The sequence below is a fragment of the Miscanthus floridulus genome, chromosome 9 (genome assembly GCF_019320115.1).
Source record: "Miscanthus floridulus cultivar M001 chromosome 9, ASM1932011v1, whole genome shotgun sequence".
Classification (NCBI taxonomy): Eukaryota; Viridiplantae; Streptophyta; class Magnoliopsida; order Poales; family Poaceae; genus Miscanthus; species Miscanthus floridulus.
This window is the reverse complement of record NC_089588.1, coordinates 18,263,760-18,290,874: the sequence shown is the minus strand read 5'-3', so window position 1 is coordinate 18,290,874 and position 27,115 is coordinate 18,263,760. Positions and strand designations below refer to the sequence as shown.

Genomic DNA, 27,115 nt, shown 5'->3' with positions numbered 1-27,115 from the left:
GCAACGACCGCTTAACTGACGCAATGCTGTGCTCCTTACGTGTTCAATCCATTGCGTGTGTGTAGTGTAAAGCCACATGCTGACATGCTGCCATCTGTGCAGCAGAGTGCAAATATCATTCACTGGAAATGCAAGATGAGTGGTATTGAAATATACAGCATCCTCACTTCAGCTTAGGATTCAAATTGACATTTTACACATGGAATTGAACACTTTTGTCTATTATTACTACCATTTTATCAGCATTCAAAAGTATGGAACCCTTTTTTTCTTCTTTGCTCACACTGCCACGTTCTAAACAATAGCACAATATCGAAGATAAGTAAAGGCAAAAAAAAGCTTGTGCCCATCGACCCCTTGATAACACTACTGCAGAGCCACTCGCCAAGAGATTCTCTTCCCAAATTCACGGTAAGATTTGCTGACCGGAATTTAACGAAGGGGTACGTGGGCTGCCGCATGGGCTTACGTGATCCAGTCTATTAGGCCCATTTATCTTTCACGATTTTTGCCTTCTGGTTCACACTTCACGTGTTTCTATGGCTAAAATGCCGGTTCCATCGATCGCGACGATCATGCAGATATACCTAGGCAGGTTGCGACCCCCTTCGCGACTGCCAAGCAAATCCGCTGGACCGCAGAGTGGATGTGGGGAGGCGCCGAGGCCAGCCGGCGATGCGGCGCCCGGTCGCCAGTGACGGCCATCGATCGTCGGCCGGCGGGAGCGCTGACTGCTGAGTCTGCCCGAGTCTCCGACGCGGCTGACGAGCAGGATTGACGGCCTACGCCTCCGATTCAGCGACTCGATCAGGTAAGCCCCGACGCGCAAAACAATTTCGTGTTTTTCCAAAAAAAAATTTCTTGTTCACTTGTGTCGGTGTTGTCGGTGTTTTGGAACCGGGGGTCGCTCAACCGACGAGTGAATTTGTGCTGCGTGCCCCTTATTCCGGATGGTGATGCAAAGAGACACAAGGTTTATACTGGTTCAGGCAATCGACGCCCTATGTCCAGTCTGAGAGATCGATCTTGTATTCCTTGCACCGGAGTGCTCGTAGTAGGGGGTTACAAGCTAGGTGAGAGAGAGAGCTAGCCCCAGGTCTCGGCAGGGGCGGTGCGGACTGCTTGAGGCGTTGTTCTCAAGCAGCGCGGAAGTGTGTGGTTCTATGGGTGAGTTCCTCTTTCTGTTCGTTGTTCTCCTCTCCTAGAAATGGCCCTGGTCCCTCCCTTTTATACTCCAAGGGAGAGCCAGGAACGTACATATGTTGCTACATAGCGTTCTATGAATAGGGACGGCGTATCCGAGCCCTGCAGCCAGCCACTGTTGCGGTATGGTCGATGGAGTGGCTCCGTCCCTGTCGTGCAGAAGTGACGTGCCGATCGTACTTGATCTTGTGCGTCGTGAGGCTCCAGTACAGCTTGAGGCAGGGCATGGCGGGTGACGTGCCGGTCATCGTGCGATGACGTTGTAGGGAGCCGAGGCTCTGCAGATGCCGAGGCCGAGCCATCGTGGGGGGCTCGGCGGACATGGAGCCTCAAGCTGCCGAGCCTCTGAAGCAAACCGGCGAGGCTTTGGAGGGAATTATTGGTCCTGGGTACTGATTCCGAGGCCACAGTATCCCGGACGTGGCTCCCCACGCCGCGTTGTTCTCGGAGCAGGAGTTGGCAGCACAGTGAGGCATGGGCGCCAACCATGTGCATAGCGGTGGGCATAGTGGCGGGTAACCCCTGCCCAGTCCTGCCTCCCGTCCCGTCGGCCATTCCGCTGTACTGTGCCGAGCATGCGGCCGATGTCAGTGGCAGCAGTTGGCTGAGTTAATGCGACGCGACGTTTTGTCAGAGGGACAGGTGAAGGAAGAGACAGCGGAGTGTTGCCGAGCCTGCCTCGCGTGAGGCGGAGGGTCGGCGACCCGGCCGAGGCCTACGACAAGAGGGGGTCGGCCGAGGCCTTCGGTGGGGGATCGCCCGAGGCCAGCGGTGAGGGGGCCTCGAGCGATACGGATAATTGGCCGAGGCCAGCGGTTGTTAGCTGGTTTCGGTCTTTACGAAGTCTAAGCAGTCGTTTTTTTGGTTCTTGCTTAGGGTACCCCTTCTCACGGTATCCGACAGTAGCCCCTGAGCCTTGGGGGAGTGGAGGCACTCCCCCTGAGGTTCTGACGAGAATTGGCTCTTGATAGTTCCTGTCAGGATGGTGTTCCGTACTCAAGGTTTCGGTGGATGCGCACGAGCGCACCCGCCGGGTGTAGCCCCCGAGGCCCTGGAGGAGGGATTTCACTTCTTCAGGGGCTTTTTTTTCTTTCGAGTGAGGGGTTTTCATTGTGTTTGCCGAGCCCGTGGATGCGAGTTCGGATCGCTGGGCCTCGACGATGCTGCGGGAAGAGCCCCTTAGCCTCTGCCTGGAGCGAGAGGTCCGTCAGGGGTTCCCCCGGCTTTTTGTACGACCCTCGCGCTTCCTTTTCGCTCGGAAGGAGGGGTGGAAGATGCCATGCTACCCTCGTTGGGCGCGAGCGATGGTATTTCCTGTGAGCTGTTATCGGGTAAGTCCGAGTGGAGGCCCGCACCCCGTTCACTGGGGGTCGGCTAGCGGTCCGGGGACGCGCTCCAAGAGTACCGGAGGGTTTCTCTAGTGGGTGCCGAGGCCGTTCGCTGGGCCTCGGTGGCTCGGTGCCTCCCTACGGTGGGATCCCATTCGGAGACCTTCCTGCCGGTCTCGGACATGACACAGGGCGTCCCAAGCGTTTCGCTTGCTTGGGCCTCGGCCTCGTACAGGCTCGCCCGTAGTCGCCCCTGACTTTGTTGCCCTGGGGCGGCTGTCGAAACCCCTAAGGGCCCAGCCTTCGAACCCCTGGACCGTAACGGGCTTGGGTCGCTTGTCTTTATCTTGGGTGCAGGAAGAGCCCCCGAGCCTCCGCACGGAGCGAGAGGGCGGTCAGGGGTCCTTCTGACTTTTTTGTCCGTCCCCCACACGTCCTTTTCGCTCGGACGGGGGGTTGTTTGCCGAGCCCACTCGTGTGCGAGCCTGAGCCGCTGGGTCTCGGCAAAGTTGCAGGAGGAGCCCCCGAGTCTCTCGCACGGAGCGAGAGAGCGGTCAGAGGTCCCCCTGGCTTTTGGTTCGCCCCCCGCGCGTGGGGGTCTGTCCGCCGAGCCCCCCTCGGGTGCGAGCCTAGGTCGCGGGGTCTCGGCGTCTTTGCAGAAGGAGCTCCCTAGCCTCTGCACAGAGCAAGAGGGCTGTCAGGAGTTCTTCTGGCTTTTTGAACGACCCTCACGCTTTCTTTTCGCTCGGAAGGAGGGTTTGTTTTGCCGAGCCCCCTCGTGTGCGAGCTTAAGTCGCTGGGCCTCGGCAATGTTTTGCAGGAAGAGTCCCTTAGCCTCTGCACGGAGCAAGAGAGCCGTCAGGGGTTCTCCTGACTTTTTGTTCGACCCTCGCGCTTCCTTTTCGCTCGGAAGGAGGGGTGGAATGTGCCACGCTACCCTTGGTGGGCGCGAGCGATGGCATTTCCGGTGAGCTGTTATCGGGTAAGTCCGAGTGGAGGCCCGTACCCCGTTCGCTAGGGGTCGGCTAGCTGTCTGGAGACGCGCTCCAAGAGTACCGGAGGGTTTCTCTAGTGGGTGCCGAGGCCGTTCGCTGGGCCTCGGTGGCTCGGTGCCTCCCTACGGTGGGATCCCATTCGGAGACCTCCCTGCCGGTCTCGGACACGACATAGGGCGTCCCAAGCGTTTCGCTTGCTTGGGCCTCGGCCTCGTACAGGCTCGCCCGTAGTTGCCCCTGACTCTGTTGCCCTGGGGCGGCTGTCGAAACCCCTAAGGGCCCAGCCTTCGAACCCCTGGACCGTAGTGGGCTCGGTGCCCAGTTCCTTTGCCTGAAAGGAATCGGGTGGGGATTATTTTTCTCCCTGCGGCTAACAACGGCAGGCGCGTCTTTTGAGGCGGCTTTTTTGGGGAGGCGAAACAGCGCCTGCTGCTGCTGTGGTTGGATGCGACATGGTGTCAGCCGACGGGACGCGCAATTAATGAGGAGGGAGTGGGCGCGTGGGCGGAGAAATCGGATCTGGATTATATGCACCGGATCTGAGGGAAACTTCCCCGATTTCGTCGCCCGGTGGTTTCGCCTCGTCCCTGCATAAATACGCAAAGAGCCTCGCCTTCCCCCTCCTTACCTTTTCCGCATTCGCTTTCGCTGCCTCCATGCCATTGCTGAGAGCATAAAGCGCCAGGGAGGAGAAGGGCGAGAGAGAGAGACTGAAAGAAAGAGAGAGAGAGATTACCGCCGTAGCAGCGTCCTCCACCGTGCAATGGCTGGTGGTCCCGTCATCCTCCCGGCGGATCCCTGGGAGCGGTCTGACGTCACCGAGGAGAAGCTGCAGTTGCTCGTGGAGGCCGGTCTCCTTCGCCCGATCACCGACCCCGACGAGCCGGAGTGGATCGCTCCGGGGAACGAGTCGGAGCCGAGGCCGCGTGACGGCTACGTGGTGAGCTTCGTCGTCTTCCACGAGCGAGGCCTCGGGTCGCCGGTGGATCAGTTCATGCGGGCGCTCCCGCACTACTATGGCGTGGAGCTTCACAACTTCAGCCCCAACTCCATCGCGCAGGCGGCCATCTTCGTCGCCGTCTGCGAGGGGTACTTGGGGATCGCTCCCCATTGGGAGCTGTGGCTCCACTTGTTCCGAGCGACGTTCACCACCAAGCCGGGGGGAACGAAGGGGGCTCGGAAGCTGCTGAGGGCCGACGGCTGCACTCTTCACGTGCTCCAAGACCGGTAGTCCCTCTACGTCCCGGCCCAGCTGTCATCGTCCAATCGTCGTTGGTATGACAGCTGGTTCTACCTCCGCAACGACGGCGGAGGACTTCCCCCTTATACTGGGCGGGTTGTAGAGAGTCAGCCAGAGAAATGGGGATACGGCATCATCAAGGTCGATCAGCCTAGGCTGGAACCACTCTTGAGGGCCTTGGGGAAGTTGCGTGACCGCGGCCTTTCGGCGGCCGTGGTCGTGGCGGCTTTTCACCGTCGGAGGGTGCTGCCGCTGATGGCTCGGCGACGGCGGCTGTTCGAGATGACCCCGAGCGATCCGATCGCCGGTATCAAGATGTCCGCCTTCGCCCTTACCGACGACGAGACCCTGCGTCGGGTGAGAGAGGCGGTAGACGGGAAGCCGAGGATTGGCGATTTGATGCCGTTTTCGATGCGCCCGTCGCGGGGGCACATTTCACTAGTAAGTTGGATGTCGCCGAGGCTTTTGCGGCTTTCTTGTTTTTCGCCTTTTTTGTCTATTGTCTTACTTCGTCGTTTCCACAGGGGATAAGAGACGTGCGAGACTCCCCGCCGCCCGTTCCCGAGGACGCCCGGCGGCGAGGCGTGAACAGGGCGCGCGCCGAGGAGCAGAAGAAGAAGAAAGATGCCAAGGAGGCGAAGCGCACGAAGAAGCTCCTCGCGCGCGAAAAGCTGGACGCTCGTCACGGGCGTTAGAAGCTCGACGGTCTCCCGTTGGAGCCGTCTCCCTCGTCGTCGGTATCGAATTCTTCGGGCGACGGCAGCGGGCGTGAGGTGGGGACGGCCTGCCTAGAACACCTTCCCAACATTAGGGAGATGGTGCCCGGGGCGTCGGCAAGGAGCCTGACACCCCTAGGAGGAGGAGGTGTCCCAGGGCCGATGGCGGCCCGTCCCGGGGCCGAGGCCGACACGCCCGAGGCGCGGGTGTCGGAGGAGCGTGCCATCAGCCCGATGGGCTCAACGGTGGAGGTGGAGCGAGCGACGGTGGGGGCGACCCCATTGTCTCCGCGAAGGGTCGAGGAGGTGCTGGGGTCCGGGGGAGGCCAGCTGGCACCGGTGGACACAGAGGCCGTGCTGCTGCCGCCACCGCCGCCGTTGCAGAGGAGGCTGGCGGTGCTGAAGCGGCTGCATCCCCGTTTGCGGTAAGCGTCTTTTTTGGTGGAGTCCGTAGTACTTCTTGTTTGCCCCTTGGTCGCATGCTGACCTTGGGAGTGTCTTTGCTTCCAGTCAGAAGCATCTGGTGGAAGATCCTGCCTTGGCGCCCCATAAGGCGCTCAAGGTGAACATTAGCTCCTCCGCCCATCAGGCAGCAGAGGCGCAGGCTGGCGTGCAGCGTGGCACGGCGTCGGGCAGGGCCGTTTCAGAGGAGGAGGCTGCCCAGGAAAAGGGGGCCGAGGCGGCCGTGGAGCGAGTGGAGGAGGAGGAGCCCACGCCCAGCGATGTCGTGGGTCTTGGGGCGAATGAGGCTAGGGCGTCCACCATTGCCGAGGCCATTGAGGGTGAGGCCGGAGCCCCTAAGACCTCCGAAGTCAGGGCGGTGGATGCCGGGGCCACTGAGGTAGAGATGGCGGAGGCCAGAGCCCCTGGGTCCGTCGAGGCCGAGGCGATGGAGATGGAGATGGAGATGGAGCAAGTTTTTTCGCCGCCCCTGGTTCAGACAATCTCGTGTGATGATTCCTCCCATGGGAAGGAGGCGGCGGACGTCGAGGCGGCCAGTACCGCGGAGCAGCCAGTCCCAGATCCCGCCAAGGGGAGTTCGGCCCTTGTCCGGCTATGGCCCAAGCCCCGTGGGTAGAACTTCCCGCGTGTTTTTTGGCGGAACCGGGCTGACCCTGAGGGGGAGCCCGTGTTCGCCCTTGAAGATATCGCAGAGGGGGGGGGGGCGATGGGATACCCTTGAGCAGTACCGCCAACTGGCAGTGCAGTCGCTGCAGACAGCGATGACTATTATGGAAGAGGACTTGCCCGGTGTCACTCAGGTAAGCACTTTCCTCTCTCGTGCCGCGTTGTTTTCTCTCCGAGCCCCCTCGCAGTATTTGACATGCGTTTCTTGCCTCTTTAGGAGCTCGAGACCCGGTCCCTTGGGAAATCGGTGTTCCTACGAAGGGAGAGGGATATCTGGGACTAGCTCCAGCAGCAGAAGGGCCTGCTTGCCGATGCCCAGGGGCTTTTGTCGGCGCGGAGTGCGGAAGTGGAGGACCTCCGCCTTCGTTGTGCTGACCTTTAGGCCGAATTGGCCATGGCTAACGAGCAATCTGCCCCTTTGGTGGCAAAGATCAAGGAACTAGAGGAGGAGCGAGACTCCTTCAGGTCTCGGGCCCAAGAAGCGACGGCCTCTGCCAAGGCCACAGCCGGGCAGCTGGGTGTGGAGCAGAGCGAGCATCGGCTGACGAAAGTCGCCTTGGCAGAGGCTACCAAGGCGGCCGAGGCCTCTCGGGTCGAGGCCTTAGCCTCGAAGAGCAAGGCCGAGGGTGAGTTCCGCTGAACCGTGCTCCTTGTTCCATTTGTTCTGGTTCGCGTTTGACTCCTGACCCCTCGTCGTGACGTAGATCTGGAGAAAGAGGCCTCCCAGGCGGCTGAGGCCTCCGTCGCAGCGCAAGCGGCGCTGGATGTTGAGGTCCGGGAGCACGAGGCGCTGCGCAGCGCTGTCCGTACCGCCTGCGAGGCCCTAGACGTCGAGGGGGTCCAATCAGCCAGCTCCCTTGGGAGCCGCCTGATTGCATTGAGCGGCCGCGTCCACGAGAGGCTCCGGGGCGCGTTGCACACGGGTGTCAAGCGCGCCCTGGCCGTCGTCTCCTCGCACTACACCATCAACCTCGAGGCTGTCAGCGACGGCTACGTGTTGCTAGAAGATGACGAGGAGGCTGATGCAGAGGTCGTGAAGCTGTTGGAGGCGGTCGAGGCACCTGGCACAGTGCTGGCCGGTCTATTTGAAGAAGAGGTGGTCCCTCCCGCGCCGGCCGCCGATCCTTGAGCTTTGACCTGGGCCAAAAGGGGCCATGTAACCGGATTGAGTTAGTTGCCATACCGTGACATTTTTGTGGCCGTCGAGGCCTTTAAAGTTTTTGCGTACGCGCGCCTTTTAACCGTTTTCTGTTCTACTTCCGAGCCTGTGCCCTCTGTCTCGATCTTGGGAACCCGCAAAGAAATTCCTCGGAACCTAAGCCGTCCTTTAGCGAAGGGTGGTGAGGGAGCTGCCGTAGCCCAGAGGCGTAGGCCGTTCTCACGACTCGACCGGCCCTTCGCCAAACCTGTGGATTGCGTCCCATTGTCGGTGATGATGGTATTTGGGATTCCGAACCTATGGATGATATCCGTAAAGAACAGCACCGCTTGCTCGGATTTGATCTGAGTGATCGGACGAGCCTCGATCCATTTGGAGAATTTGTCGATGGCTACCAGCAGATGGGTATAGCCCCTGGGTGCCTTCTGCAGAGGCCCAACCATGTCCAGCCCCCACACAGCGAATGCCCATGTGATGGGGATGGTTTGGAGGGCTTGGGCCGGGAGGTGCGTCTGTCGAGCGTAGTACTGGCATCCCTCGCAGGAGCGTACTAGCTTCGTGGCGTCGGCCACCGCTGTTGGCCAATAGAAACCTTGGCGGAAGGCGTTACCCACAAGCGCCCGAGGCGCCGCGTGGTGTCCGCAGACTCCCGCGTGCAAGTCCCAAAGTAGGGATTGGCCAGCCTCGGTGGTGATGAGAATACCAGATGGGCTACGCCTATACAACTCGCCGTTGCAGAGGACGTAAGTCTTGGCTCGCCGTGCAAGCCGTCGGGTTTTGGTCCTGTCTGCAGGGAGCTCTCCGCGGATGAGGTAATCAAGGAACGAGACTCGCCAGTCCGTACCCTGGTCGGCCTCGGGAGGCTCTGCTTCGATTTCCAGGACTTTAGGCTCGCCTGCGGAGGTCTCGGCGGCAGAGGGGGCCTCGGGCCCTTCGACGAGCTTGACCGGTGAGCCATCTTCCGCCGCCGAGGTGCAGTCGATGGAAGGTTTGCGGAGGTCTCTGGCGAAGACGTTCGGGGGGACCGGGGCCCTCGCCGACGCCATCTTTGCCAGTTCGTCCGTGGCCTCGTTGTACTTTCGCACAACGTGGTTGAGTTCGAGACCGTCGAACTTGTTCTCTAGGCGACATACTATCGTGCAGTACGCCTTCATTTTGGGGTCATGGCAGCTTGACTCTTTCATCACCTGATCGACGACGAGCTGCGAATCACCCCGTACGTCGAGACGTCGCACTCCAAGTTCGATGGCGATTTGCAGGCCGTTGACGAGGGCCTCGTATTCGGCCACGTTGTTGGAGGCGGCGAAGTGAAGCCGAATCATGTAGCGCATGTGTACTCCGAGGGGCGAGACCAGGAGCAGGCCCGCGCCAGCCCCAGACTTCATCAGAGACCCGTCGAAGTACATGGTCCAGCATTCCGATTGGATCTGAGCAGGTGGCAGCTGTGTGTCGGTCCATTCGACTACAAAGTCGGCCAGGACCTGTGATTTGATCGCTTTCCGAGGCACGAAAGACAAGGTTTCCCCCATGAGTTCGATAGCCCACTTGGCTATTCTACCCGAGGCCTCCCGGTTTTGGATTATCTCTCCCAGAGGAAAAGACGACACCACAGTCACCGGGTGGGACTCGAAGTAGTGACGCAGCTTGCGTCGAGCCAAGACTATGGCGTAAACCAGCTTCTGGATGTGGGGGTAACACGTCTTAGTCTCAGAGAGCACTTCGCTGATGAAGTAGACAGGTCGTTGGACGGGTAGAGCATGTCCCTTCTCCTGCCTCTCGACTACTATGGCCGCACTGACCACTTGGGTCGTCGCGGTGACGTAGAGTAAGAGGTGCTCGCCCTCGGTGGGCGGAACCAGGACGAGGGGGGGGTTGGTGAGCAGTGCTTTGAGCCTGGCGAGGGCTTCCTCGGCCTCGGTGGTCCAAGAAAAGCGCTCGGACTTTCTCAAGAGGCGGTACAGGGGCAGGCCTTTTTCGCCGAGGCGCGAGATGAAGCGGCTCAGGGCCGCAAGGCATCCCATGACCCTCTGCACCCCTTTGAGGTCTCGGATCGGGCCCATGTTGGTCATGACCGAGACCTTCTCCGGGTTGGCCTCGATACCACGTTCCGAGACTATGAATCCTAAGAGCATGCCTCGTGGAACCCCGAAGACACACTTCTCGAGGTTGAGCTTGATGCCCTTCTCTCTGAGACATGTGAAGGCAACCTCCAAGTCGCCGACGAGATCACCGGCCTTCCTGGACTTGACTACGATGTCATCCACGTAGGCCTCGACGGTTCGCCCGATGTGTTCGCCAAAGACTTGGATCATGCACCGCTGGTAAGTGGCCCCTGCGTTTCTAAGGCCGAACGACATGGTTAAGTAGCAGTACATGCCGAATGGAGTGATGAAAGAAGTCGCGAGCTGGTCGGACTCTTTCATCTTGATTTGGTGGTAACCGAAATACGCATCAAGGAAGGAGAGGGTTTCGCATCCTGCAGTGGAGTCGACGATTTGGTCAATTCGTGGTAGTGGGAATGGGACCTTCGGGCACGCTTTATTTAGACCAGTGTAGTCCACGCACATCCTCCACTTGCCACTTTTCTTCCTGACTAATACAGGGTTAGCCAACCACTCTGGATGGAATACTTCCTTAATGAACCCAGCCGCCATGAGCTTTTGCACTTCTTCGCCGATGGCCCTGCGCTTCTCCTCGTCGAACCGGCGCAGGCGCTGCTTTGCCGGCCTGGAGCCCGCCCAGATATCTAAGGCGTGCTCGGCGACCTCCCTTGGTATGCCCGGCATATCCGAGGGACTCCACGCGAACATATTGACGTTCGCACGGAGAAAGTCGACGAGCACGGCTTCCTATTTGTTGTCGAGGGTGGCACTGATCTTCAGTCCTCGGCCGTCGGGGACGGTGGGATCGATAGGGACAAGCTTGACGGCCTCCGCGGGCTCGAAGGTCCCGACGCGCAGCTTGGCGTCGGGAACCTCGCTACCAAGCTGGTTGAGATTGGAGATGAGGGTCTCGGCCTCCGCGATGGCCTCGACGTACTCGATGCACTCGACGTCGCAGTCGTATGCATGTTCGTACGTGGACTCGACGGTGATGACGCCGTTGGGGCCTGGCATCTTGAGCTTGAGGTAGGTGTAGTTGGGGACCGCCATGAACTTGGCGTAGCACGGGCGCCCCAAGATGGCGTGGTAAGCCCCCTTGAACCCCTCGGCCTCCGCGATGGCCTCGACGTACTCGATGCACTCGACATCGCAGTCGTATGCATGTTCGTACGTGGACTCGACGGTGATGACGCCGTTGGGGCCTGGCATCTTGAGCTTGAGGTAGGTGTAGTTGGGGACCGCCATGAACTTGGCGTAGCACGGGCGCCCCAAGATGGCGTGGTAAGCCCCCTTGAACCCAACCACCTCAAATGTGAGGACCTCCTTGCGGTAGTTGGAGGGAGTGCCAAAGCAGATAGGTAAGTCGATGCGCCCGAGGGGCCGTGTGCGCTTTCCTGGCACGACGCCGTGGAAGGGCGCGGAACCGCCTCGGAGCCGTGACTGGTCGATCTCCAAGAGCTCCAGAGTGTTGACGTAGAGGATGTTGAGGCCGCTGCCTCTGTCCATGAGCACTTTGGTAAGCCGGGTGTTGCCGACGATCGGGTCGACGATGAGCGGGTACTGCCCGGGGTTTGGAACATAATCGGGGTGGTCATCCCGATCAAAGGTGATTGTCTCCCGAGACCAATCGAGGTACCGGGGGGTGGCCACCTTGACCGAGAAGACCTCCCGGCATTCCCTCTTTCGCTGGCGCGCCGTGAGGCATGCCGAGGGTCCACCAAAGATCATGAAGGCATTGCGTACCTCGGGGAACCCATCATATTTATCGCCGTTCCTCTCGCCGGCGCCCCTTTTCCTGGCGTCATCGTTGTCGGGGAGCCTAAGCCTGGCATAGTAACGCCGGAGCATGGTGCACTCCTCGAGGGCATGCTTCATCGGACCTTGATGGTAAGGGCAGGGCTTCTGAAGCATGTCGTCAAATAGCCCGGGGCCCCGGGGGCCTCGGGGATTTCTGCGATCTGCTGTGGCGACATGGCCGACCTTGAGGACCTCCTGCTTCCCTGGGCGACCCTTCTTCTTTCTTTTGGGGACGCGGGTGGGCGAGGCCTCGGGGGCCTCGTCCTTATGTTTCCCCTTGGCGTCGTTGTTGGGGAAGATGGCCCCAACCGCCTCTTCGCCTGAGGCGAAGTTGGTGGCGATGTCGAGGAGTGCGACCGCTGTGGTGGGTATGTTCCAGCCCAATTCTCGGACTAGGTCTCGGCAGGAGGTGCCAGAGAGGAACGCTTGGACGATTTCCGAGTCACCGACGCGGGGTAACTCGGTGCATTTCTTGGAGAAGCGCCGGATGAAATCTCGAAGAGACTCGTCCGGCTTCTGGCGGCAACCTTTGAGGTCCCAGGAGTTCCCGGGGCACACGTAGGTGCCCTAGAAATTCCCGACGAAGACCCTCACCAAGTTGTGCCAGTCGTGGATCTGTGCAAGGGGAAGGTGTTCGAGCCAGGCTCGCGCTGAGTCTGACAAGAACAAAGGGAGGTTGCGGATGATGAGCAGGTCGTCGTCCGCACCACCTAGCTGACAAGCCAGGCGATAATCGGCTAGCCATAGCTCGGGATTCGTCTCGCCGCTATACTTTGTGAGGTTGGCAGGTTGCTGGAACCGGGCTAGGAAGTGAGCGTTGTGGATGGCTCTACTAAAGACCCGAGGGCCAGGTGGCTCGGGAGAAGGGCTGCGGTCCTCTCCGCTGTCGTAGCGGCCGCCTCGGTGCGGGCGGTAGCCCCAGGTGGCTCTGTCGTCGTGGCGCCGCCGCCTGCCAACCACTTCGTGATCGCCTTGTGCCTCGCGTTGGTCTCCAGGTCGATCGCGCACCGAGGGGACCCTGTTGACCGTCGGCGCGCGAGCGGGATCGGGACGGACCGAGGCATCCTGGCCCCGGCGAGGTTGCGCCGTGGGTTGCTCCGAAGTGCCTCCACGCCGGCGGGAGGCGGAACTTTTGGCCTGCTGCACCGCAGCGGTCTCGAGGAGGTCTCGGAGCTCTCCGTGGACCCGTCGCCCCTCGGTGGTGGAGGGCTCGAGCATTGCTCGGACCAGCATCACAGCCGCTGCGACATTCTGGCTAGCGCGATTGAAGATCGGGGGTGGCTCACCCCCCTCGTTGTCGTTGATGCGGTGGTGGACGTCGCGGGCCCTCCGTCGGGCTCCTCCGCCCTCACCGCACCCTTGCTGCTCCTGCTCGAGAGTGTCCCGAAGCTGTTGTAGAAGGAGTCGGTCTTGTTCGACCTTGGCTTGAAGCTCGCGAAGCTGCTCTAGGTCTGGGCGTCGATGCTCCCCGCGGACGGGATTCTTGTTCCGTGCTGCCGGGGCTTCGAGACGCGGAGGTGTGGCATCGCCCGTCCTTGCCCGAGGTAGGGAATGGTTGCCTGTCCTCTCGTCCTCTTCGCCCGCCCTTGGCATCCCGAGCCCGACGTGGAAGCACTCACGAGACGGATCGTAAGTCCCTTCGTCGTCGGAGTCGGAGTAGCCGAAGCAGTAGTCGCTTGCAGTCATGAAGCGACGCATGGCTTCGGGGTCACAAAGACTGGAGAAGTCTGCTTCGGCCCACGCCTCGTCTTCTTCCGAGGAGTTGGCGTGGGCGCGCATCGAGGTTGCGGGGGAGAAGTCGAGGGCGAAACGTTGGTGGAGTCTTGAGGGCTCTGCGTGCTTGGAAGCGTAGGCGGAAGCGAAGGCGGCAGCGGCGTTTATCAACCCGAAGGGGTACGGGGATGGTGCCATTGCTGGGCGCCGCTCCGCCGGGGCTGGCCCCTCAGGAGGTGGCGGGACAGAGCTCGATGACGAGGCATCGCCGTGCGTCGCCAGAATCTTTTCCTTGCCCAAGCTCAGGTTAGATAAGTCCCCGACCAGGGATTTTGTACCAACAGCTAGGCAAGGGATACCGGCGGGGTGCGGCGTGTTGCCCCGAGCTTGCGTGGTGTCGGGGCGGTCCCGCTCGCGTCGCGCCTGGCGAGTGCCGCGGGAGCCGTGGCCCGAACGCTGCCTGCGCCTGGGCTGCGGGTCTGTGGTAGCGTCGTCGGGCAGTGGAGCTCGGGGTGCGAGGAGTACCATATCGTATCCACATCCTAGAGACATGAACTCTAGGCTCCCGAACCATACCACCGTGCCGAGACGCAACGGTCGTACGGGGTCTGCCATCCGGAACTTGCTAGGACGATGAAGCTAACACGCAGCGAGCCCCTACCTGGCGCGCCAACTGTCGGTGTTTTGGAACCGGGGGTCCCTCAACCGACGAGTGAATTTGTGCTGCGTGCCCCTTATTCCGGATGATGATGCAAAGAGACACAAGGTTTATACTGGTTCAGGCAATCGACGCCCTACGTCCAGTCTGAGAGATTGATCTTGTATTCCTTGCATCGGAGTGCTCGTAGTAGGGGGTTATAAGCTAGGTGAGAGAGGGAGCAAGCCCTAGGTCTCGGTAGGGGCGGTGCGGACTGCTTGAGGCGTTGTTCTCAAGCAGCGTGGAAGTGTGTGGTTCTATGGGTGAGTTCCTCTTTCTGTTCGGTGTTCTCCTCTCCTAGAAATGGCCCTGGTCCCTCCCTTTTATACTCCAAGGGAGAGCCAGGAACGTACATATGTTGCTACATAGCGTTCTTTGAATGGGGACGGCGTATCCGAGCCCTGCAGCCAGCCACGGTTGCGGTATGGTCGATGGAGTGGCTCCGTCCCTGTCGTGCAGAAGTGATGTGCCGATCGTACTTGATCTTGTGCGTCGTGGGGCTCCAGTACAGCTTGAGGCAGGGCATGGCGGGTGACGTGCCGGTCATCGTGCGATGACGTCGTAGGGAGCCGAGGCTCTGCAGATGCCGAGGCCAAGCCATCGTGGGGGGCTCGGCGGACATGGAGCCTCAGGCTGCCGAGCCCCTGAAGCAAACCGCCGAGGCTTTGGAGGGAATTATTGGTCCTGGGTACTGATTCCGAGGCCACAGTATCCCGGACGTGGCTCCCCACGCCGCGTTGTTCTCAGAGCAGGAGTTGATAGCACAGTGAGGCATGGGCGCCAACCATGTGCATAGCGGTGGGCACAGTGGCGGGTAACCCCTGCCCAGTCCTGCCTCCCGTCCCATCGGCCATTTCGCTGTACTGTGCCGAGCATGCGGCCGATGTCAGTGGCAGCAGTTGGCTGAGTTAATGCGACGCGACATTTTGTCAGAGGGACAGGTGAAGGAAGAGGCAGCGGAGTGTTGCCGAGCCTGCCTCGCGTGAGGCGGAGGGTCGGCGACCCGGCCGAGGCCTGCGACGAGAGGGGGTCGGCCGAGGCCTTCGGTGGGGGATCGCCCGAGGCCAGCGGTGAGGGGGCCTCGAGCGATACGGAGAATTGGTCGAGGCCAGCGGTTGTTAGCTGGTTTCGGTCTTTACGAAGTCTAAGCAGTCGTTTTTTGGTTCTTGCTTAGGGTACCCCTTCTCACGGTATCCGACAGGTGTAGAAAGTGACAAACACGTAAATATTTATAGTTTTGTCGTACGTTGTGATCGGATATGGCCTAACACTCAATGATACATGATTTATACTGGTTCAGTCAACATGCCATATGTCTCAGTTTGAGTCGGTCGGTGACTTTATTTCTGAGCCCAGGTGCTCGAAGTTTGCTGTGGGGTTACAAACGAGAAGGAGAAAGATGGAGGAACAAGAGGTCTGGTCGGACTCTGTTCAGAGGGTCCGAGAGTGACGTGCTAAGTGAATTTGATCGATCTGATTGAATCTGAATGAACTTATCTTTGTTTGAGAGAGCACATCTCCTTTTATAAATGAAGGGGATGACCTTACAAGTGAGAGGGAGAGATTGTGTGTGCTACTAAGTCTTGTTGCCCACGCTGACGGGTACAGGATGATGGTAGGCACCCACAATACTGTTGAATGTCAGATAAATGTGGAAGGTTTGTGTTGTCATCTTCGGGTATGGCAGACGTCGGCGCCTACCACACTATTGATACCTGGAGGCATGCAAGGGGTTTTACCAAGTTCGTCTAGTACGGTAAATACCGGCGCCCACAATACTGTCGATGCCCAAAGGCATGTAGGGGGAGCCTTACCATATTTGTCGGGTATAGAAACTGATGGCGTCCACAACATTGTAGGAGAAAATGTTGGCGTCTACAACACTGCTTAAGTTCTGTCGTGCCAGGAGGGTCATAGGGCACTACCTGGCAGGTGCACAGGGTATGGTCCCTGGTATTACGGTTTTGACTTGTACGCCCTGCCTCACTTTCTTTGTCCGTTCCCTGGTCCTTACCGAGCGGGCGTCCCCGGTCGGTTAGTCCCAGTTGACCCTGAATGCGCCAGTTGAAGAAGAGCAATCAGTAGGGGTTTGGTGCATCTCCAGTCAGAGGCGCGGGTCGGAGTCGGAAGTAGTGCTTTGGCCAGGCCTTCCGGTCGGAGAGGCCGTCCGGAGGCGGGCTGGAGACCGAAGCGAACGCTTCGGTCGGAGAGCCGGGCCAGAGTCGAAAGCGGGCGCCGTTCCTCCTCGGCCAGACCTTCCGGTCGAAGATTGGATCATCCTTCTGGCCTGTTGTCTAGGTATTTAGGCCGGCCCATGAGTTGCGCGTTGCTCGCAACGTTGTTCGTTAGGCCGAGCCTTTATTGGGAAGCCGGTCCATGACGGACCCCGGGTTTATGAACCCGATAGGAGGCCCCGAGCCCCCAGGCGATTCGGATAGAATCGTTTAGGGGATTTTTGTTTTGACGGCGGGTGCGCGCGAGCGCACCCGCGGGAGTAGCCCTCGAGCCTCCGGGCGATTCGGGCAGAATCGTCTAGGGGGGTTTTGTCAGCGGGAGTGTGTGCGTGTTTTTTAGTCGAGACGGAGTTGTCGACCAAGGCGTCGTTGCGTAGCCGAGGCGGTTAGTTTTTAGGGATCGGGCGAGACGGAGCTCACGGATCCTGGCTTCGGTGAGCGCCGTGGGATCGGGCGAGGCAGGTAGTTTAGGGATCGGACAAGATGGAACTCGCGGATCCTGACGTCGGTGCGCGGCGTGGGATCGGGCGAGTCAGAGTCATGGATCCTGGTGTCGGTGCAGCCCGTGCAGCCGAGGCAGTTAGTTTTTGAATCGGACGAGACAAAGCTCGTGGATCCTAGCGTCGGTGCGCGCCGTGGGACCGGGCGAGTCGGAGTCGTGGATCCTAATGGGATGAGTTCAGGATCGTAGACCTAGGCATTTGGTGTGCAGTCGAGGCGTAGCCAAGGGATGGGGCGAGTTTGGGGTCGCAAACCCAGGTGTTTGGCATGCAGTCGGGGCGTAGCCAAGGGATGGGGCGAGTTCGGGGTCATAGACCCAGGTGTTTGGCGTGCAGTCGAGGCGTAGCCGAGGGATGGGACGAGTTTGGGGTCACAAACCCTAGGCATTTCGAATGTCTTGAGCCCCCGAGCCCCATCGGGCTTGGTAGGGGTCGGTTTGAGTTGTGTGCGTTACCCCGTCCTCGGTTTCTCACAACCGGAGGGACTGAGTTTTGTCGCTTACCTCGATCGCTCGGGCTTGAGTGACGCTCTCGGTGAGCTCGCTAATGGGTATGATCAAGTGGAATCCGGGTCCGTCGTTCATGACAGGGTCGGCATAGGCCTCTTGTGACATTCCACTGCTCCTTTACCTATAACCCGGCTGATGCCTAGGTCGTTTTGGAGACCGACCCGAGTGGGCTGCTGGCCTTCCCTTGATGGAGATTCTGTGGATTTGACGAGAGGTTTAGGATCGAACAAGATGGTTGAGATGACCCTGTCCGCTTTGGGACAGACTGGGCGAGGGCCGCACATGGCTTATCTACGTTTTCTCCCCTGGCTCTGTTTGACGCGAGGCGGCCTCGAGCCCTTCGTGGGCCGGCCTTCAAACCCCTGTCGGTCGTTGCTCATGTTGAATGAGGCAACTGCCGCTTCATAACGCAACACGGAGCGTTGTGATATATTTCGCCACACGTGCGATGCTTTAGTTCCTGAGCCCCCAGGCGATTCAGGGCCCGAATCGTCCAGGGGGCACGGGCGTATGGAATGAATGCGCGTATGAATGTATGAATGATTTATAAAGAAATAGTGGGGGTTGGTAAGGTTACCTTGATGACTCGAGTGACGGTGTTTGAAGAGCTCCAATCGGAGATATTCAATCGGGATCCGCGCTCATCGTTCGTGACGGAGCCGGCATGGCCTACATGGAGTGTCCCTTTGCTCCTTACCTATCTCTCGGCGTTTTCCTGAGCCGTTCGATTGACTTTAGGAAGTCCGATGGTCTCTCCTGGCGGAGATCTCGTTGTTTGGGTTTTTTAAAGTATAGCCTGGGAAGGCGGAGGGCCACCTACGAGTGGTGGTGCTTTGGTTCCTGCGCCTGGCGTGCGGGAGTGGTGGGCCATACCTAGGCCATGTCCCGTCTGACCAGGCGCCGTTTCGTCGGTCAGTATGCGTCCCATCGGTCAGGGTACGTCCAATCGTTTCCTATCCGCATTGAATGGGGGAAGGGAGAGAGTTTCTCGCTCTGATCTTTTGCCCTTCTTCAGCTGTCGCATTTCCTCCTTAAATAGGGGGAGGGAGAGGGCTTCTCGTCGTAGTCCTTTACCTGTTCTTCAACTATTGCCTCTTCTCCTTTTTCCTCCTCAACGAGAGTGGTTGTATGCCGCGGCGGTTCCTAAGTGTGAGAGAGAGTAAACGAGGGGAGGACTCACAGATCCCTTCGTGAATCCAGAGCACAATGTCGAGCTATAGGCTGCCCGAGGCGGTGCTGGCAGTCTTTGTCTGAGAATGGGTGGCTTCCGCCGAAGGAGGTGGCACGCTGGATTCTTCTACGAGGCCTTTTTTAGGATGGAGCCGTGTGCGGATTGTTTCCGGTGGATCTTCACCGGGCGAGCCTTGTCGGAGGGGAAGTTGCCTAGGATCGTGCTGGTGGAGGGTTTCGTGCCTACAGCTGCTCAGGTTGGCCAGTTCATAAAGTTTGATGAGATATCTTTTAGCTATGGTGGCCATACCTTGGTGGCAGCGTCCCTACTCAGGAGCTGCCTCGACTGCATGAGAAGGTCAGGAGCTCCATGTTCTTCTGTTGAGCATCTATGGGTGCGATGCCCTTGAGGTACCCGTTGCGTTCGCCGAAGTCAAGGGAGCAGGACTGGGAGGGTCCCTTGAGGTACCCGTTGCGCTTGCCGAAGTTGAGGGAGCAGAACTGGGTGGGGGCCTTGCGGTGGTGGTTATGGCCGGTGGTGTGTGCCGTGGCTTCTTCTTTGGCATCAGCCGATGCCGTCGAGTGGCCGTAGTAGTATTTGGAGTAGAAGTAGTCAACAAATGTAATCGTTAAGTTTGAGGGAGCCCCCGTGTGAACAGTTTTTGTATCAATGAATACATTAGTTCTGTTTTTGTGATAGAATCACTATCCGTTCCTTGTTTTTTTATCCTAGCATAGCTTTGTTTTTATCTTTTCTTTTTTCACATCTGCCCGTTCGTTCCGTAGCTTTTAAGAACCTGGGCATGGCCCATGGGGCTCGGCTGCTCGTAACCGTAGGTCGTGGCGGGGTGCGTTTGGTTGGGAGTAAGAACACAGTTACGTAGGGTAATCAAAGGAATGAAATGCCCTTTTGTTCGGGTAAAAGTTTTTACCATGTGATAGTAAAAAAGGAGAGGTAAGTGTTGACTAAAAAGCGGTAAGACCAAATTTAGGGGGAAAACGACGTAGCTGTTCAATATTTTAAGTGTTGGTGAGAACGCTGTCGTTGTCGTCCTACAGTCGGCAGGCACCTGGTCGGATTACTTCAGTCACCATATAGGGTCCTTCCCATGGTGGAGAGAGTTTATATTTTTCATTCATCGATTGGGTCCTTTGGAGCACGAGATCACCGACTTTGAGAATCCTCCCCATGATCTTCCTTTTGTGGTACCTACGGAGAGTTTGTTGGTAGTGAGCGGAGCGGATGACGGTCGTCTCACGGGCCTCCTCGAGCAGGTCGACTACGTCTTGCTGAGCCTCTATGGCTCGGTAGTGGTCAAAAGCCTTCACTCTTGGGGCACCGTGGTCGAGGTCGGAGGGCAGCACTGCTTCAGCTCCGTAGGCTAGAAAAAAGGGTGTGAACCCTGTGGATCGGTTCGGGGTCGTTCTTAGGATCTAGAGGATCGCTGAGACCTCTGCAACCCATCGCTCGACATACTTGTTGAGTCGATCGAAGATGCGTGACTTAAGTCATTGGAGGATCATGCCATTGGCATGCTCGACCTGACCGTTAGTATGTGGGTGTCCGACCGAGGCCTAGTCGATCCTGATGTCGTATCCATCACTGAAGTCTAGGAACTTCTTCCTGGTGAAGTTAGTCCTGTGGTCAGTGATGATGCAGTTAGAAACGCTGAACCGATAGATGATGTCGAGGAAGAATTTGACCGCCTCTTTCGAGCGGATGTTGGTGATGGGCTTAGCCTCTATCCATTTGGTGAACTTGTCGACCGCTACGAGTAGGTGAGTGAAGCCACCCGGGCCTTTTTTGAGGGGTCCTACCATATCGAGGCCCCAGACCGCGAATGGCCAAGTGATGAGGATGGTTTGAAGCTCCTGTGCCGGCAAATAAGTTTGTCGAGCATAGAATTAGCATCCATCACACCTGCAGACGACCTCCTCTGCATCTCATAGTACGGTGGGCTAGTAAAAACCTTGGTGAAAGGCTTTTCCGACTAGCGACCTCGGGGCCGCGTGATGTCCGTAGATCCTGACATGGACCTCGAGGAGGAGCTGCTTCCCCTGGTTGGTGGGAATGCACTTCATGAGTACCCCTGATGGACTCCGCTAGTAGAGTTCGTCACCGAGCGCGATGAAGGTCTTGGCGCGTCGAGCGATCCATCGGGCTTTCAGTCCTTTTGGGTGGAAGAACCTCCTCGAGGAGGTAGGCGAGTAGCGGCGCTCGCCAGTCGGTTTGATCGAGCGCCAATACGGTGATGTTAACGGGTGACGTCATCATAGAGGCACTAGGGTCGGAGCCCCCGAGCGGCAGCTTGGCGTCGGGGTCGGAGCCCCCAGGTGCCAGCTTGGTGTCGGGGTGTGTCTAGATCGGACCTTCCAGGACACATGCGGATGGCTCATGGAGATCGTTGATGAAGATTCCGCTCAGAGACGGATCTCGCCTGGCGGCCAATTTTGCGAGGAAATCGGCGGCATCGTTGTCCTTTCGGGGGACGTGATGCAGCTCGATTCCTTAGAATTTGTCCTCGAGCTTGCGTACCTCTTGGTAGTATGCTGCCATGAGGGGGCTTTTGCAGGAGGACTCCTTCATGACCTAATCGACGACCAGCTTCGAGTCACCACGAATGTAGAGTCGCATAGCACCAAGTTCGATGGCGATACGAAGTCCGTTGATGAGGGCCTCGTACTCCGCGGCGTTGTTTGAGGCTGAAAAGTGGAGGCGGATGGCGTAGCGGAGCCTACTCCCGTTTAGGGAGATCAGAACCACTTTAGCCCCCAAGCCGGGAGCCATGACGGACCCATCGAAGTACATTGTCCATTACTCGTGGGTGACGTCTGGGGTCAGTAGCTGGACCTCCGTCCATTCGGCAACAAAATCCACGAGGGCTTGAGACTTAATGGTGATACGGGGGATATACATGATGTTGTGGCCCATGAGTTCGAGTGCCCACTTGGAGATTTGTCCTATGTCATTGCGGTTGCGGATGATGTCTCCGAGCAGGTATGAAGTGACGACCGCGACTTCATAGTCGGTGAAGTAGTGCAGGAGCTTTTGGGTCACATCAGTACGGCGTATAGGAGTTTCTGCACCTAGGGGTACCGGACCTTGGGGTCGATGGGTACCTCCCCAACGAAGTACATGGGCCGCTGGACCTTAAGGTGGTGTCCCGGTTCCTCCCTCTCGACGACCAGGGCGGCGCTCACAACATGGTTGCTGGCCGCGACATACAGGAGGATGGGTTCTCCTCGTTCGGGAGTGAGGAGATTTGGGGCCGATGTCAGGGACGCTTTGAGGCTCTTTAGGGCCTGCTGAGCTTCCTTAGTCTAGATAAAGGTGTCCGTCTTTTTGAGGAGCTTGTAGAGTGGCATCCCACGTTCACCGAGCCAGGAGATGAATCGGTTCAGGGCAGCCAGACAGTCGATGAGCCTTTGCACGCCCTTGACATTGCATATAGGGCCCATGTTGGAGATAGCCGTGATTTTTTCGGGGTTGGCCTTGATGCCGCGCTCGGACACAATGTATCCTAGCAGCTTCCTCTTTGGAACCCTGAAAACACATTTCTTGAGATTCAATCTGATGTTGAACCTTCAGAGGTTCGTGATCGTTGAGGCCAAGTTTGTGATCAGGTTTCAAGCTTGAGCTATTTTGACCACTATGTCATCAACATAGACGGCGATTGTTGGTTTCGGCCGCTCGGCTTGATCAGGCTGATCGAGTGGGTCGATTTGGTCGGTGAAGCATTGCTGCATGCACCTTTGGTAGGTGGCGCCTGCGTTCTTCAGGCCAAAAGGTATGGTTACATAGCAGTATGAACCATATGGGGTGATGAAGGAGGTTGCGAGCTGATCGGACTCTTTCATGATGATCTGGTGATAGCCCGAGTAGACATCTAGAAAGGAGAGGATCTCGCAACCCGAGGTGGAGTCGACTATCTGGTCTATGCGTGGCAAAGGAAAGTGATCCTTTGGACACATTTTGTTGAGGCCAGTATAATCAACGCACATTCTCCATTTCCCGATCTTCTTAACAAGAATGGGATTGGCAAGCCAGTCGAAGTGGAATAGCTCTCTGATGAATCCGGCTGCCAGGAGTTTGGCGATCTCTTTACCTATGGCCCTTCGCCTCTCGTCATCGAAGCGACATAGGCGTTGCTTAGTGGGCTTCGAGCTCGGGATGAGGCATAGTGCATGCTCGATGACGTCCCGCGGTATGTTCGGCATGTCAGATGGCTTCCATGCGAAGACATCGTGATTGGCGTGCAGGAAGTCGACGAGCTTGCATTCCTATTTGGTCGGGAGCTGGGTTCCGATTCGCACCGTCTTGGTTGGGTCGGTGGGGTCGATTCCCACCACCTTGGTTTTCTCGAGCGGACGAAAGGCCGTCGAGGAGTTTGGTTTGTTGCAGTCTGGGACTGCTGAGGTCGATGACTCCTCGAGCCACGGAAGCTCGGACGAGTTGACGACTGCGATGGTGAGCTCGAAATGCTCACGATCGCATGTGAAGGCATGCGAGAAGGCGCTGCTCACGGTGATGATGCCGTTTGGTCCCGGCATCTTTAGCTTGAGGTAGGTGTAGTTGGGGATTGCCATGAATTTGGCGTAGCATGGCCACCCCAAGATGGTCTGGTAGGACCCTGGGAAGTCCACCACTTCGAAGGTGAGGGCCTCCGAACGGAAGTTGGCTCGGTTGCCAAACATGACGGGCAGGTCGATCTACCCGAGTAGGTATGACTGCGCTCCCGGGATCACCCCGTGGAAGGGAGAACCCGCTAGGAGTTCCGACCGAGGGATGTGCATGGCGTCGAGGGTGTCGACGTAGAGGATGTTGAGGCCACTGCCTCCATCCATCAGCACCTTGGTGAGGCGCTTCTTGCGGACGATAGGGTCAACAACGAGCGGGCAGCGTCCTGGTCTCACGACATGGGAGGGATGGACACTCTGATCGAAGGTGATCGAAGATTCTGACCAGCTGAGGAAGGAGGGGATGGCTGTCTCAGTGGCGCATGCCTCCCTATAACGCACCTTGTGCTGGCGTTTGGTCCAGATGGTGTCGGATCCACCGAATATCATGATGCATTCCTCAGGGTCGGGGAAGCCGTCTCCGTCCTTGCCCGCCGTGCCTCCTTTCTTGGCTGCTGCCTCTTTACCATCTCCTTCTTTTGGCCCGCCGGGTTGTCGGAGGAAACGTTTGAGGAGCTCACAGTCCTTGTAAAGGTGTTTGACGGGATAGGCGTGGTTGGTGCATGGGCTATCCATGAGCTTATTAAAGTGGTCAGGCAAGCCCTGTTGAGGCTGCTTGCCCGTGCGATCAGCTACGGCGACCAATGCGGTATTGTTCAGTCGACGCCGATCCTTTTTATTCTTCTTGACCCTCTGTGTGGAGGGGCCCTCGTCTTGGTCCGCGCGCTTGGCCTTACTTTTGTCCTGGCCTCTGTTGAAGACCGCTCCGACCGCCTCCTCGCTAGAGGCGTGGTTAGTGGCGACATCAGCAGGTCGCGGGTGGTACGAGGCTTTAGGCAGCCAAGCTTGTGGATCAGGGACTCACAGGTCGTCCCGAAGAGGAATGCGCTGATGACGTCCGCGTCGATGACATCAGGGAGGGAGTTGCATCGCTGGGAGAACCTATGAATATAATCCCGTAGGGACTCACTGGGCTCCTGCTGGCAGCTCTTGAGGTCCTAGGAGTTACTAGGGCAGACATACATCCCCTAAAAATTTCCGATGAATACCCTCTTGAGGTCCGCCCAGTCACGGATGCTGTCGTGCGGGAGGAATTCGGGCCATACCCAAACATGTTCCCCCACGTAGATGGGAGATATTAGATGATGAAAAGGTCATCATCCACCCCTCCAGCTCGGTAGGCGAGCTGGAAATCTTTGAGCCAAATACCGGGGTTTGTCTCTCCAGTGTACTTGGCGATGTTGGTGGGCAGTCGAAAGCGCTGTGGAAATGGCTCTCTCTAGATACACCGGCCAAAGGGCCGTGGTCCTGGGCCCTCAGGGCTGGGACTCTGGTCACCTGGCCGACGACCATGCCTGGGGCGCGTTTCATCCCTCCCCTCGATGGTTCAGCTAGGATCCGTGTCACCTGCCCTCATCGCCTCCTGGTGGACGTCATCATCATGCTGGGCCTGATGTCGGTTGCTGATGACGCTGTGAGCGTCTTGGTGTGGACCGGGCCATTCGCATACCGGTGGTCGGTGCGGAGTAGGTGCTAGGTCGGACCACGACGTAGCTGCTGCCTCTCGAGCCGCGCTTGGCGGCTGTAGCGGCGAGTAGATGGAGCGATCCATCTGGTGCGTCCCCACTCCCCTAGTGGGGAGAGAGGGCACGTGTCGAAGTCACGACGCGGAGCTTTCCGCCTGTTGAACGATGGCGGCTTCTACCAGCGCCCGGAGGTTCTAGTGGGCCGCCCGCTCCTAGGGGTCGACGGGCTTGAGAACGCCGCGCAGAAGTACTACCGTAGCGGCGATGTTCTAGCTAGCTCAAGCGAACGGTGGGGGGTCGTTCCCCTTGTTCATGATGTCGCGTTAGACCTGGCGAGCGTGACCCCGAGCGCCGCCCGCCGGGTCGTGCGCATGGGGCGCAACGTGCTGCACCGAGCGCGCCGGCGCAGGAGGCGGCTAGTTCTGCCGCCGTTGTTGTAGCTCCTTGGCATACCCTTATGCGAGTGCGAGGGCCCCCACACGCAGGTCCAGAGGGGTGTGAGTTTGTGCAGACTCCGCAACCACCGATGGCTGTCCCGGAGCGTCCGCCATAGCGTATTCTCGGCACGGATGGTGGCTAGGTGTTGCGTTGCCGATGCTAGAGCCGTCGCTCTCGACCTCGTCATCCAGGAGTTCGTGGAAGGTGGTGGGAGCGTAGCTCGCCATTCCCACGAATTCAGATGTGAGGGGGGGCGCCAACATCCCTCGGAGCCCCCGAGTGTACGCGTCCACGGGGGACGTGAGGCCGTAGGGGAACCGGTCGTACGGTGTTTGTGGTGCGGATAATACGGTCCCTCCGGATAATCGGCGAGAGATAGTAAATAGAGAGTAAATAATAATATGCACATTACTCACAGAGGGGTTTGAGCAGAGAGTTTGCTCGGAATGAAGCGCAGATGCCTCATCGTTGAAGTCGTCGTGCGTCCTGGAGCCGATGGAGGGCGTCCCTCCGACGGGCACCGAAACAAGTGCCTCCTCACGGAGGTGTAGTACGCCGAGCCAGTCGGCGACGAAGTCCAGGCTTCCAAAGAGGAAAGCCTAGGACGGCTCGAAGACGGGCGGAACCCATATCCCAACAGGTGGGAGTGCGGGAAACTCCAGTGAGCCAAAGCGAGTCGTATCGCTTGAGCCCGCCATGACGAAGGTGGCAGAAAAGTGGGTCATCCGATGACCAAAAAGTGTTGAACATACGTCTTTCCCACGGACGGCACCAACTGTCGGTGCAGAAAGTGTCCAACACGTAAATATTTGTAGTTTTGCCATACGTTGTGATCGGAGGTGGCCTAACACTCAATGACATAGGATTTACACTGGTTCAGGCAATGTGCCCTACGTCCAGTTTGAGCCGGTCGGTGACTTTATTCCTGAGCCTAGGTGCTCAAAGTTTGCTGTGGGGTTACAAACAAGAAGGAGAAAGATTGGGGGTACGAGAGGTCCGGTCGGACTCTGGTCAGAGGGGCCGAGAGTGACGGGAGCTCCGCTATATGCTAACTGAACTTGATCGATCTGATTGAATCTAAATGAACTTATCTTTGTTGAAGAGAGCGCATCCCCTTTTATAGATGAAGGGGATGGCCTTACAAGTGAGAGGGAGAGAGTGCGTGTGCTACTAAGCCTTGTTGCCCACACCGGCGGGTATAGGATGATGGTAGGCGGTCACAATACTGTTGAATGTCAGATGCACGTGGGAGGTTTGTGTTGTCTTCTTCGGGTATGGCAGACGTCGGCGCCTACCACACTGTTGATACTTGGAGGCATGCAAAGGGTTTTACCATGTTCGCCTGGTACGGTAAATGCCGGCGCCCACAACACTGTCGATGCCCAGAGGCATGTAGGGGAGCCTTACCGTATTTGTCGGGTATGGGAGTTGATGGCGCCTACAACACTGTAGGGAAAAATATCGGCGCCTACAAAACTGCTTGAGTTCTGTCGTGCCAGGAGGGTCGCAAGGCACTGCCTGGCAGGTGCACAGGGTACGGTCCCTGGTATTGCGGTTGACTTGTGCGCCTTGGCTCACTTTCTTCGTCTGTTCCCTGGTCCTTACCGAGCGAGCATCCCCGGTCGGTTAGTCCCAGATGGCTCTGAATGCGCCAGTTAGAGAAGAGCAGTGAGCAGGGGTTTGGTGCATCTCCAGTCGGAGACGCGGGTCGGAGCCGGAAGTAGTTCTTTGGCCAGGCCTTTCGGTCGGAGAGGCCGTCCAGAGGCGGGCTGGAGACCGAAGTGAGTGCTCCGATCGGAGAGGCGGGCCGGAGTCGGAAGCGGGCGTCGTTCCTCTTCGGCCGGAGCTTCCGGTCGAAGATTGGATCGTCCTTCTGACCTGTTGTCTAGGTATTTGGGTCGACCCATGAGCTACGCGTTGCTCGCAACGTTGTTCGTTAGATCAAGCATTTGTTGGGAAGCCGATCCATGAGGGACCTTAGGT

At 58.3% G+C, this 27,115-nt stretch overlaps 1 protein-coding gene and 1 long non-coding RNA gene across 2 annotated transcripts in view; one reads left to right on the top strand and one right to left on the bottom strand.

Annotated features, from left to right (window-relative positions):
* The first annotated feature begins 208 nt into the window (after positions 1-208).
* Positions 209-27,115, top strand: part of LOC136483495 (uncharacterized) — a 36,742-nt gene continuing 9,835 nt past the window's right edge. The window contains exon 1 of the long non-coding RNA XR_010765464.1: positions 209-811. This is a non-coding gene — a long non-coding RNA (uncharacterized lncRNA). The remainder of the gene's footprint in view (positions 812-27,115) is intronic.
* On the bottom strand, positions 10,619-11,377 carry LOC136484413 (uncharacterized). Its single transcript, XM_066481623.1, has 2 exons — positions 11,074-11,377; positions 10,619-10,878 (listed from the first exon to the last, which is right to left on the bottom strand). Exons 1-2 carry the CDS (start codon positions 11,375-11,377, stop codon positions 10,619-10,621), a joined length of 564 nt encoding a protein of 187 aa, XP_066337720.1.

Coding starts and splice junctions, on each gene's coding strand:
- LOC136484413 (XM_066481623.1), bottom strand. CDS start 11,377: ATGGACAGAGGCAGCGGCCTCAACATCCTCTACGTCAACACTCTGGAG. Junction 10,879..11,073: donor CCTCAAGCTCAAGATGCCAG/GCCCCAACGGCG, acceptor TCAAGATGCCAG/GCCCCAACGGCGTCATCACC.